At 39.7% G+C, this 13,716-nt stretch overlaps 1 protein-coding gene across 2 annotated transcripts in view; it reads left to right on the top strand.

Annotated features, from left to right (window-relative positions):
• LOC137657861 (ADP-dependent glucokinase-like) overlaps positions 1-13,311 on the top strand; it is a 76,887-nt gene extending 63,576 nt beyond the window's left edge. Inside the window, exons 9-10 of one of the 2 annotated variants that reach the window (XM_068392461.1) lie at positions 296-427; positions 12,379-13,311. In XM_068392461.1, coding sequence (XP_068248562.1) covers positions 296-427; positions 12,379-12,474 — 228 coding nt within the window. In that variant the 3' untranslated portion in view covers positions 12,475-13,311. The remainder of the gene's footprint in view (positions 1-295; positions 428-12,378) is intronic. The other variant, XM_068392460.1, reaches the window with a different exon arrangement.
• The last annotated feature ends 405 nt before the right edge of the window (positions 13,312-13,716 follow it).

The raw sequence follows: 13,716 nt of genomic DNA, 5'->3' as shown, positions 1-13,716 counted from the left end.
AACCTCACAGTTTGTTAATGTGTATTGTAAATTATCATAAGTTACTGAAGGATTCTCCTAATACTGTATACCAGCTTTCTCTTTGTATACCCCTTTTCAGTATGCATAATATTCAGTACTTGATTTTATTGTCTATTAATGACTTTAATTTTAGTTACGAAATACAGTAAAAGCATATGTTTTCAAACTTGATTTTTATTTTAAGAATTTTCTAAAATTTACATTTATACAATAGCTTATAGATTCTCAAAGGAATATATTTTCTTTTCTTTTCACCATTTCTTGTGGATTGAAGATTAGCATTGAAAATGCTAAAATGCTGATGGATGACGGCTTTACACTGTCTGAAGCAGCAGGTTCAGGAAGAATCCTGTTTGACACCCTGCATCCTGTGTCTTGTTGGAATGAAGATGGAGAGAAAATAGAGGTAAGTAACTTGAGGAAACGTGCCTTGGTTTTCTTAGTTACTTGTGTTAGATTATTGCTTGTTAGAAGTGGCTGTTCTTTGTATAAGTTAAAAGTGAAAAAGTATGAAAATGGTTTTGGAATCAAAATACAATGCACCTCGTAATCAATTCAAAATAGGTGGAACGATGGATAATGTCAATAGAGCAAATTCAATTTAGTTTTATGAATATTTTGTAGTTTGTTATAACTGAAAGTGTCAGATTTGGAAATTTCTTCTACAAAATTACTCAAAAAAGTACTCTACCCATGAAGATACAGTACTGAATTTTACATGGTACTCAAGTATAGTGAAATTAATTTTTTAAATATTAAACTTAGCCGGTGAATATATAATAGCTGACGTCTCCAACGGCTCGACAGATTCCAAAAACTCGCGAGCGATCGCCATGAAGGTTGCGGGTGTGCCCACCAGCGCCGACTATCGGTCAGATACCGCATATACTTGTAAACAGCTCCAGTTCTTCTCTGTCGGTTCCATCGACAAGTTGATTCCACTCGCTTTATGACCTCGAGTTTTCTACCGAATTGGTGAAGTACTTGGTTTAGGTTTTATAGCTTTCGCCGTGTTGGATTATTCAATACTATCTTCAAAAGAAATGCTTTTGAAAGGAGAGGAAAAGTGTTTTGCCCTTGCTTTTTTATCTCTGGTTTTTCCATAGAGTAAAGATGGCCGACCCTTCCCTCAGTGTACGGATGTTTAAGGCTTTTAGTAATTATTTTATCACGTTATAAATTTTTTTTGATAATTATAGATTTTCCTCTATATATTTTATATCTCACCCGCCTTTATTAGGCCTCTTCGATTAGCTTTCCATTTATACTAAACATCAAGATAAATTTTATGTCTTGTTTATATGCGGCCTTTACCTATTCCTCCCCTAGTCCGAGATGTAGGCGGTCCTAACTTGGAAACCGAAGTTAAACAACGTTGAGCCCATTCAACTTTTATTTTCGTTAAGTTAAATCATTTGCTCTGTAAGAGTTATAAAATGAATATTTTTTAGAAAATATTTTAAGAAATATATTCTTTGAATAGTCTTCGTGCTGTTTTTTCAAAGATGAACTAACGTTTGGTTTATTTATGCTACGCAGTTTGCGCTCTATCGTTACGATAGAGAAAGAGAGAATCACGGTTTCACTTTGCAGAGAGAGTAAATCGATTTTGACGTTTTGTTCATTCTTCTTTCAAACTGAAGTGTTTTAAATACTAATTTAAAGGAACTTGTTAATTTTCAATTTCTTAGCCCTTTCAGTTTTTTCCTTTGATCAAATAACCTGTTTATTGATGAAGGGTGAATGGGCAATTCTCTTGTGTGTGACAAGAGAGAGACAGAGAGAGAGAGAGAGAAAGAGAGAACAATCCGATCTTTATTCTCGTCCCAAGTAAGGAGTTTTGGAGCGAGTAACGTTGTTCTCGATTCAGTTTTTTACTCTCGTCCCAAGTCTCTGTACGGGGAGAGAGGATAAAACGTTTTTAGTTTTTATTCTCGTCCCAAGGCACTGTACGGTGAGAGATTGAAAACGTAGTCTTTAGTGAACTAGTGTTTAGTCTCCTCCCCAGTCACTGATCCTTTTTAACTTTATATATTTCCGTTTTATTCGATATATACTGTATGTTTACTGATTTTTGCATGTGTGTTTCATTTTGTACTAATGTTCTTACATTATACGACTCATTTCGCAATTATAACCTTTTGATGTAAGGGAAAATTGCGTGCTTCAGGTAGAAATCAGTTTTATTCATGCCTAATGTGAAATTATTGAAAAATACGATATCAGTGAAGTAAGTGCAAAAAAACAGAAAATCGTAGTGATAAAGTGATAAGTGCGCAAAGTGTATTTAGTGTTGCGACCGAGGGTTCGTCTGTTCGTGCTTGTCGCTCCCCTAGTCCGAGACCTCTTTCAGGCTCCCATGCACCAGGGAGAAGTAATGTCGTAGGACTTAAGGGCACGAGAGGCTTTAACCAACGTACAGACGTTCCCTCTTTGGTATCGGACGTTTCTCGTCAAGATCGCCCTTACCATAAGACGGGTGAGACTGTGTTCTCCTCGTCATCCGAAGACTTTTCGCAGAAACCTTGGCGACAAGGTTTCTAGACCCTTGAAGCGAAAGTCAGTCCCTTCAGGACAGGTCCAGCGTCCTGGCTGTGGCCATTGGGACAGCTCTGACCCTTTGCAGTCGTCGGAAGACTGTTTCGCCGATTAAACGTAAGCATAACACGGGCTCCGAGAGTCTCAGTAAAGGCAATGTTTTGCCAACACAGACGTTACCATCGTCTCGGCCCGTCCCGACTCCCGTTGATCCTAAATGGGTTGTCCTGCAGGATATGCAGACTAAGCTTGCCTCCCTTGTGGAGGAGTATACCGTTGAGCAGGTTCACGATGATCCTCGCTGTTACGCTGATCGAAACTCTGGCCGTCAGACGCCCAAACGAGCTTTTACTCGTCCTTTTGACGTTATGAAACGTGATGTCGGTAGTTTGTCACGTCAGTCACGTGACTTGGATCCTCACTCGCTGCAGTCCCGTGTTGACTTTCAGCCGCTGCCGCAGCCTCGTGTTGACGTTCAGCCTCTGCCGCAGTCTCGTGTTGACGTTCAGGACGTTCGCCAATCAGCTCAGTTGCCTTGTTTTGACGTTGAGCGTCAAGCACCGCAGTCAAGGGTTGTTTTGACTGCTCAGTCTAGGCAGTCAAGGCAGTCTCGACTTGACGTCGACGTCCATCAACTCCTGTTGTTGTTGCTGGTCAGTCCTTTCAGCAGCGACATGACGTCGCTTCCTTGACTGCTACTGCTGCTCCTTTGCGTGTGGACTTTGCCTGTCAAGCATTGCCACCGCGGCAGGTCTCTCCTTTTCATGAGACTAGGCAATTGTCGGACGAGGTTCCTTCAGATGAGGAAGTTGCTGTTCCCCCTCCTACTGATATTCCTTTGGGGACTTTGTCAGACGGAGAGGAGCCTAAAGCTGCTCAGCCCTCTATGGACTTTAAAAAAAAAAATCATGCTGATTTTTAAGGATCTTTTTCCGGACCATTTTGTAACTGCTGCTCCTCGTTCGCCTTCGTCAGAGTTTACACTAGGCCTAGCTACTTCGAAGCCGTTGTTTTCTAAGCTAGTGCTCTCTCGCTCTTCTAAGAGAGCTTTACGTTTGCTAGGCGACTGGTTGATCACCAGGAGGAGTTTGGGGGAGACAGCCTTTGCTTTCCCTCCTTTTAAACTGGCTTATAGAGCGAGCGTCTGGTATGACACGGGAGAAGTTCTCGGCTTGGGAGTTCCTGCCTCTGCCCAGGGAGACTTCTCAAGCCTCATAGACTCTCCCCGTCGCCTGGCCATGAGACGCTCCAAGATTTTATGGTCGGCTTCAGAGCTAGACCATCTCCTGTTAGGAGTTTTTCGAGCGTTTGAAGTTTTGCTGTACAATTATGTCATGCATGAACAAGGCTATCAGGGATGGCTCCAATGATCTGACAGCCACGTTCTCTGCAGGAACAAGGCTATCAGGGATGGCTCCAATGATCTGGCAGCCACGTTCTCTGCAGGAGTACTTAAGATGTAAGTGCGCTCAATGTGTTCATTGTCAAGACAAACTTCACGATGAAGACTACCAAATCTGTCTTGGCAGCAGTAAGGGAAGGCGACTGGATGGTCTCTCTCGACCTTCAGGATGCATACTTCCACATCCCGATTCATCCAAACTTTCAACAACATCTGAGGTTTGTGGACGGGGAAGTAATGTACCAATGTCGAGCACTGTACTTCGACCTCATTCCTGCTCCTCTTGTTTTTACAAGGCCCTTGCAAAATGTAGCAAGCTTTCTACATTTTTTGAGGATTCAGAGCCTCCCTTTATTTTGACGACTGGCTAATCAGGGCGTCGTCATTATATCGCTGTCTGGAGAGCCTCTAATGGACATTAGACCTAACCAAGGAGCTAGGTCTCATAGTGAACGTAGAGAAGTCGTAACTTACAGTACCCCATCCCAGACTATTCTTTATTTGGGAATGGAGATACAGTGTCTGATTTTTCGGGCCTTTTCGTCTCCCGCAAGAATGGAACAAGCTCTGTTAAAAGTCCTTCACTTGCAAGAGAAAAACAGTTGCTCTGTAAGAGTTTGAACTAGCCTCGTGGGAACTCTTTCATCGCTGGAGTAGTTTATCTCTCTGGGGAGACTCAACCTATGCCCTCTCCAATTTCACCTAAACCATTGGAACAAGGAGAAGGGCTTAGAGAGTATCTCTTTCCCAATCTCCAACTCAGTCTAGACATGTCTGACTTGGTGGGACAGCAACATCAGACTTCGAGAAGGTCTTTCTCTTGGGATCAAGAACCCAAACCATGTGTTGTTTTCAGATGCATCGGATTTGGTTTAGGGAGCTCCAATGGACAGTCTGGAATGCTCGGGTCTTTGATCCACGGATCAGAAGGAACTCCATTTAAGGCAAGTAACATCTCTCCTTTGGCGAGATTTGTGCAAGGAAAATGAATGTCTTGGCGGACGGCCTCAGCAGAAGAGGACAAGTCATCTCCATGGAGTGGACGTTGCATAAGACTGTGTGCGAGAAGCTATGGATGACATGGGGTCAACCCACCATAGATCTTTTTGCGACTTCTCTGACAAAGAGGCTCTCGACTTACTGCTTTCCAGTTCCAGATCCAGAGGCAGCCCACATAGACGCTTTCCTGCTGGACTGGTCTCACCTGGACGTTTATGCCTTTCCACCTTTCAAGATCCTAAACAAGGTGCTGCAGAAGTTCACCTCTCACGTAGGGACCAGGTTGACATTGGTTGCTCCACTCTGGCCCGCGAGAGAGTGGTTCACAGAGGTACTTCAATGGCTGGTAGACGTTCGAAGGAGTCTACCTTTAAGGATGGATCTCTTACGGCAGCCCCACGTAAGGAGTCTTCATCAAAGCCTCCCCGCGCTTCGTCTGACTGCCTTCAGACTATCGAAAGACTCTCAAGAGCTCGAGGATTTTCGAAGGAGGCAGTCAGAGCGATTGCGAGAGCTAGGAGAGCATCTACCATCAAGGTCTACCAGTCGAAGTGGGAAGTCTTTAGAGACTGGTGCAAGTCATCATCCATTTCCTCTTCCAGTACCTCTGTAGCCCAAATTGCAGACTTTCTCCTGCATCTGAGAAATGTTCGCTCCCTCTCTGCTCCCACTATTAAGGGCTACAGGAGCATGTTGGCTTCTGTGTTCAGACATAGAGGCTTAGATCTGTCCAATAATAAAGATCTCCAAGATCTCCTTAAGTCCTTCGAGACCTCTAAGGAGCGTCGTATGGTAACTCCTGGATGGAACTTAGACGTGGTCCTAAGGTTCCTAATGTCCGACAGGTTTGAGCCATTACATTCAGCCTCCCTGAAGGATCTCACCCTCAAGACGCTTTTCTTAGTGTGCTTGGCTTCGGCTAAAAGGGTCAGTGAGATCCATGCCTTTAGTAAAAACATCGGCTTTTCTACAGATAAAGCCACATGTTCGCTTCAGCTTGGTTTCTTGGCCAAAAATGAACTGCCTTCTCGTCCTTGGCCTAAATCTTTTGATATACCTTGCCTATCAGAGATCGTAGGCAACGAGCTTGAAAGAGTACTGTGCCCAGTTAGAGCTCTTAAGTTTTATTTAGCTCGTACCAGATCCTTACGAGGTGAATCTGAGGCCTTATGGTGCTCAGTTAAGAAGCCCTCTTTGCCTATGTCTAAAAATGCTTTATCGTATTTTATTAGATTTTTAATCCGAGAGGCTCATTCTCACTTAAGTGAAAAAGATCGTTGCTTGCTTAAGGTCAAGACGCACGAAGTAAGAGCGATAGCAACTTCCGTGGCCTTTAAGCAAAACAGATCTCTGCGAAGTATTATGGACGCGACCTTTTGGAGGAGCAAGTCAGTGTTCGCTTCATTTTACTTAAAAGACGTCCAGACTCTTTATGAGGACTGCTACATACTGGGTCCATTCGTTGCAGCGAGTGCAGTAGTGGGTGAGGGTTCTACCACTACATTCCCTTAATTCCAATATCCTTTTAATCTTCTCTTGAAATGTTTTTAATCTTGTTTTGGGGTGTACGGAAGGCTAAGAAGCCTTTCGCATCCTTCTTGATTTGGCGGGTGGTCAAATGTCATTTCTTGAGAGCGCCCAGATTAAGGATTTTGATGAGGTCCTGTTGTATGGGTGGTCGCCCTGGATACAATGATAGCTCCTGGGAGTCTTTCAGCATCCTGAGAGGATGGCTGGGCTTCGTGAGGAAAGCGGACTAATAAGGCATAGTAATCGTCAGAGTCAGCTTCCTTACCAGGTACCTATATTTATTTGGGTTTTGTTATGATATAACTGTCAAAAACTCTAAGCATATACGCCTTTATTGTATTAATACTGGTCTCTACCCACCACCATGGGTGTGAATCAGCTATTATATATTCACCGGCTAAGTTTAATATTTAAAAATGATATTTTAATTATAAAATAAATTTTTGAATATACTTACCCGGTGAATATATAAATTAAAGGCCCTCCCTTCCTCCCCGATAGAGACCTAGGGGACTGAGAAGAACTGGAGCTGTTTACAAGTATATGCGGTATCTGACCGATAGTCGGCGCTGGTGGGCACACCCGCAACCTTCATGGCGATCGCTCGCGAGTTTTTGGAATCTGTCGAGCCGTCGGAGACGTCAACTATTATATATTCACCGGGTAAGTATATTCAAAAATTTATTTTATAATTCAAATATAATTTTAAAGCATTATTTTCCTCTTTGATCTCGGAGAATATGATTATAATCAAATTTAAAATGACATATATCCTGTGCTGTAATTGCAATTGAATGATTTGCAAATTGCTTGGTCTTCATCGTGACAATATATCTTATCCCTGAAACAGGCAGTTACTTTTGGTGTTCAGTTAAACAGCATAAGATTTGTTTTTACTTCCTGTTATATTTCCTTGAACATACTTTCTTTGCATGCTTATAGAAATGTCTGATTATACAAGGTTCACTGCAGGTGATGCAACCCCCAAAGGACACAGTGGTGGAGTAACATTTAATCCTAAGCCATACTTGATGATTATAGATGGTGCTTATATAGATAGCTAGGGATTCTGGGCTAGAAGTAAATTATATTTACTCTTCTAAGTGGACTAGACCTTAAATATTTTTTATTGGGTGATAGGAGGATAGATGTGAGAGAGGCAAGAGAGCGTGCTAGAAATAGGAATGAATGGCGAGCGATTGTGACGCAGTTCCGGTAGGCCCTGCTGCTTCCTCCGATGCCTTAGATGACCGCGGAGGTAGCAGCAGTAGGGGATTCAGCATTATGAAGCTTCATCTGTGGTGGATAATGGGGGAGGGTGGACTGTGGCACCCTAGCAGTACCATCTGAACTCGGTTGAGTCCCTTGTTAGGCTGGGAGGAATGTAGAGAGTAGAGGTCCCCTTTTTTGTTTTTGTTTCATTTGTTGATGTCGGCTACCCCCCAAAATTGGGGGAAGTGCCTTGGTATATGTATGTATGATCTTTTATTTCAATGATCAGCATTAAGCTCTTCCTTTCATGCTAAATACTTGCAGAAATTATATGCCATTTTGTACATACAGTACAGTGAACCCTCGTTTATCGCGGTAGATAGGTTCCAGACCCGGCCGCGATAGGTGAAAATCCGCGAAGTAGTGACACCATATTTACCTATTTATTTAACATGTATATTCAGACTTTTAAAACCTTCCCTTGTACGTAGTACTGTTAACAAACTACCCTTTAATGTACAGAACACTTAATGCATGTACCACAGTACCCTAAACTAAAACAGGCACAAATATTAAAGGCGACTTTATATCATGCGTTTCCTAAACACGCCAAAAAGCACGATAAAAAATGGCAACCAATGTTTTGTTTACGTTTATCTCTGATTATAATGAAGAAACAAACGCATTTACACATCTGTGCATAGGTTAGTTTTTGCACTGATTATATTGATTATTCAGTACAGTATGTTGATTTGGTTATTACTAATGTTTTACCTTAATTTTTCTTAGGACTTCCAAATGAAATGTTTTTCTTTATGACGCCGCCTGAAACGACGGCGTCATAAAGTACGCTCAGTAAACAAACTAAGGAATTTAACGTGCATGATGAAAGTGATAAATAATGATATTACAGTAAGAGCTTTTATAAAATATGTTATTACAAATATTATTTACCGTATCTATATAAAATCATACATACGTAGCAAAGCAGGAAAACAATCTACGAGAGAGAGAGAGAGAGAGAGAGAGAGAGAGAGAGAGAGAGAGAGAGAGTTGTTTTACATACGTAAATGTAAATTTAAAAAAAAAAAAATAGCCCCATTTCATATAAAATAGATTACAAATATTTTACTTTATCATATTACAGTAGTCTGTATAATACTGTAAAGTTCAGTACAGTATGTTGTTGTTATAGTTGTGGCGATGAAATTCTCACGAAACAAAAACACGCCATTTGATTACAACATCTGATTCATTCTCTCTCTCTCTCTCTCTCTCTCTCTCTCTCTCTCTCTCTCTCTCTCTCTCTCTCTCTCTCTTCGTGTTATACAATACTTACATTTAGATGAAGAAACTAAAATTAGTTTTCTTAGTGTCAATTAAATACGAAACGAAAAAATTATGCCGAGTCTACATCCATTTCAATCATAGCTAAAAATACGGCATCCGATTTCATCAGCAAACCACTATTTTTTGGGAAATATTTTATTCTAGAAAATTGCCACTCTTTAAATAGTTAATTGCACATTAAGAAAGCGTGTACTTTTGTTTTTAAATTTCGGGTGTGTTTTAAAAATCGAGTATTGTTGACTTCTTTTTGTTTTACTTTTGGCTGTGATTAGATCAGCTGTCATCTAGCTGCCGCTCTTGAGTGTGTACGAATACACTAACAAAGTATCGTTTATACCATTTCTTAACTTATTCAAACCGTCTACAGTATACAGTTGATATTACATAAGCACCAATGTGTTATAACCTATCAAATTTTTTTTTTTATTACATTTAAACTCCCCTCTCTCTCTCTCTCTCTCTCTCTCTCTCTCTCTCTCTCTCTCTCTCTCTCTCTCTTTCTCTCTCTCTCTCTACCTCTACCTCTCTCTCTGTGGGCTACTTTTCACTACCTCCCATTCCTTACCTCTCTCTATCTCTCTAAAAAATGATATCTTTGTTGCTCCTCAAAGTTTCATTTATATTGAAAATCAGTCATGATTCAATTTTCCTTACTTTCTCCAATCTCGCACCATCGGTCACATCGCGGTATTTTCGATATTTCCGGAAAATCCGCGATATATGTATATACATGGGTTATGAAAAAAATCCGCGAAGTGGTGAATCCGCGATGGTCGAACCGCGAAGTAGCGAGGGTTCACTGTATATGGTAAATAATTTTCATTGGTGATCATAATCCCAATTGTGGAAATATTTTTACTAGTGTAAATAACCAAGTGGCTTATCAAACTTCATTTTAGGTCATTTTTTTTCATAATCATACTAACTAAATGCATTTTGCCCTTCCTATATGATGATCATTATTTCAGCATACTGTACATGGTTCTAGAGATCATAATTTTTTCGTTACAGATTTTTTAGGTAAGTGAAGAGAGAGGTATGAAAATGAAAAAGGAAAATTTAAATATTGATAAATGTTACGGAAGTGGTAGCAACCTTGCTGCTGTCATTAAATAAGTGCATTAGAATTTAGATGTGCTATTGCAATGTTTAAAGTGTCCACATTTTGAATCGTTACAAGGTCTGTCCTTCAAGGATCTTATAGTCTCTTTCATTTAACTATTGCCACAGCCCACCCTCCCTCGTTATCCACCACAGATGAAGCTTCATAACGCTGAACCCCCTACTCAAGGATTTGTGTTTAGATCTGTCTATTACAAGAATTATAGCAGATGTAGTTAGGGCTTTTAGTAATGAAATACCACCTATCGTCAGGTCTATTTTTTGAAATTCAGATGTGGTTTTATAGTATTTAAGAGATTCGGCTTTTGAACCTTTAGTAAATCTTTCGTTTAAAGATATGGCTAAAAAACTTTAGTACTGTCTTCTGCTAAATGCATAATGGAACTGCAAGCACTATCTTCTAAGGTTGAATTTTGATCTCTCTTACCGTATTTAAGAGCAAAGTATGACTTCCTGGCTAAAGATTTGCCACGGTTTTTTTTTCATATGCTATCTTTAGAAATGAATAAGAGCATTACATCAGAAGAGATTTTTTGTCCGTCAAGTACCATTCAGTATTATTTAGGCAAAACTACGAATAGTAAAGTTAGTGTGCCTAATTTATTTTGCAGTGTTAGTGTCTATACTTGTAATCTGATAAAATATTCCAAGGTATTTCAAATTAAAGAATTGGTCTTAGAAGCTCACAAAGAGTTGGATCCAAATCTTATGAAAGACTTGAAAGTTAAGGTTCTTGGAAGAAGTACAGTAGAGGTAAAGCTCTCAATTTTTTACTTGATTCTTTCTTTGGAAATGGATTAAGCAGCAGGTTAATTGCATACCAAATAGGTTTTCATATAGCATTACCTTGAAGAATCATAGTTTGCTTATCAAGATTGCTGGGCTGTAGATCCTATATTGGTAGCGGGTGGTTTAATTTAGTAATGTTTGAGCCCAATTAGTTTATATTTTTCCTTTTTGTTATTTACAAATAAGTTTTAAGTATTTGGTTTTGGGTTAACAGTATATAAACCGTTCGGGCGAGCCTCAGACACAGACATTACCTTGAAAATGTTTTCCTTGCTTGCTTTAGCTTCAACTAAACAAGTCAGCGAACTCCGTGGTCCCTCGTTCAACATCACCCATTCGAAGGGGTGAAAACAGGTTGCGCTCTTCTTCATTCCTAACTTGGTAGCTAAACGCAAATCCATTGTGGCCTGATTCCAGGATATTTTGGGGAGGTATATAACCGATGATCCTGATCAGCTATTTTTGCTTCCTGTAACAAGCACAGGTGCTATCCCAAGCAGACGAGGGCAGTTAAGACCTCAACTGCAGTATCTCTTCATGAGCACATGAAGATCAAAGAAGATATCCAAAAACATGGCCTTGTTCTGATCAAGGGAGGTTACCTCTCAGACGCTCACTTCCTCTTCCACAGAAGAGACACATGTAAAGCTTTTTAGAGGAATTTCTCTATGACACAGGTTCTTCGGACAGGTGTTATAAAAGTTAGACGATGCTCACTGCTCACTACCTTTGGGATTTGAGCCACAGGTCCCTACCTGTCTCGGTTCCTATCACAAGACCAGTTCTGCGGATCAAGGGCTGAGGTTATGAGTAGGGCTGGGATGAAAGTAAAGAATAACAGGCCTTTTCTTTTACTTTCAATCTTCTCCTTTCTTCAAAAGACCTCGCCAACTGGACTCAATCTGATAGTTATATAAGCCCACTCAGCGTGTATCTGCTCCGTGCTCAAGCATGGAGGAATCTTTTCCCCTCACTCCTTACGTGGAGGCGAGTGGGACGTAGCCAGGCAAACCCATATCTTGAAATGATCTTGAAGTCACAACATGAACAAACCGATGTTGGTTGTTACACCTCATTTTAATTTTAACTGCCACGTTCCAGCTTTCCTGTTATCAATTTTTCTATAGCAGAGGATTCAAAAATACAAATCACTTAGAAAATTTGTGATGTTTTTGAAGTCGTGTATTATTTTTTGTTTACAAACTCATTATTTGCAATGTGAGTTCTTCACTCCACCCTTTTAGTTTTTGGAAGCTAATGCATCAGACATTTATATTTGCTGTATCCGTTTGATTTTATTCCTGAATGCAGCTTGAGACCCATGAATATGCTACATGAATACACTACTGTACTGTACTACAATTCAAATGTACAGTAGTAGATTTACATAAAGAAAATTATATTTTTCTTTTCAGATATGTATTGCACCAGTGCTTGTTTGTACGGCAGTGCGTCACACAGCCGGTGGAGGTGACAACATATCTGCGGCTGGATTAGTTCTGCAAGTGTAATGTGCTGTGATATTGACAGCTACCACATTCAAAATGTTTCCTAAAGCAATGTAGTCCAAGATGATAAAAATTTATATTTTCTTTGATTTATATGTAGGATAATCAAACTGAACATTCCAATGACACTGATACAGGTTTGTTATTCCCTGATATTTTAAATGTTGGCTTCAGCTTCTGGGTGCTGTACGACGATTCTCGTTCAATGTGCCATTATGAATAGTTACTGTATGCAGTACAGTATTAGGATATAAAATAATTTGAATGGTGAAATATAGTTTTAAAGATGTATTTTTTTAAACTTTTAGGAGGTTTTATTTTTACTGTTTTATAGTTTGTTAGGCCTAGAACACAATTTAATGTACTTAATTGCTATTTTTGAAAAGTACTTACCATGAGCTCATTAAAGACTACATAGCTTTTCAAAATCATAGATGGTTTTGGTGATTTAAGCCCAATATTTTTTTAAGAAAACTATTTTCTAATAATTATCAGTTTTTGATATAAAATAAAATAGACTTGTGAGGACAGTGAGTGAATTTCTTAATTTCAAGTAGCCAGAAGATGTAATCAACATACCCTGTAGTGTATTCATGTTTGTTATCAAATTAAAACTAGGTGCTAGAATAATTTGATGAGGACATATTTGACTGTATTCTATATCCATATGAACAGTACACATGTATGTATTTAGCAACTTACCCCAGTTCCTGTCATGATTGCTTTTTAGCTCTGCGTCAGTGTTCTTGGATAGCGAGTCTTAACCCTTTTACCCCCAAAGGACGTACTGGTACGTTTCACAAAACCCACCCCTTTACCCCCATGGACGTACCGGTACGTCCTTGCAAAAAATTTTTATAAAAAATCTTTTTTTGCAAATTTTTGATAATTTTTTTAGAAAATTCAGGCATTTTCCAAGAGAATGAGACCAACCTGACCTCTCTATGACAAAAATTAAGGCTGTTAGAGCAATTTAAAAAATATATACTGCAAAATGTGCTGGGAAAAAAATAACCCCTGGGGGTTAAGGGTTGGAAATTTCCAAATAAAGGGTTAAGTTCCCAAAACTTTTGAAGCTTATGGGGTATGACCATCATATTTTTAAAGAAACATTTTTTAGAGGAATATCTTTGAGATCCAATCCCTCCCAGTCCTTGGTAGTATTTTTAGCACATGTACTGTGCTGCAGTTTTACAAATGTTGCAGAATTTCTGTCTTAAAGGAATTTGTATGACTTTGGCGGTG

This window comes from Palaemon carinicauda, chromosome 18 (genome assembly GCF_036898095.1).
Source record: "Palaemon carinicauda isolate YSFRI2023 chromosome 18, ASM3689809v2, whole genome shotgun sequence".
Taxonomy (NCBI): domain Eukaryota; kingdom Metazoa; phylum Arthropoda; class Malacostraca; order Decapoda; family Palaemonidae; genus Palaemon; species Palaemon carinicauda.
The sequence above is the reverse complement of the archived record's forward strand: the minus strand, read 5'-3'. Positions and strand labels throughout refer to the sequence as shown.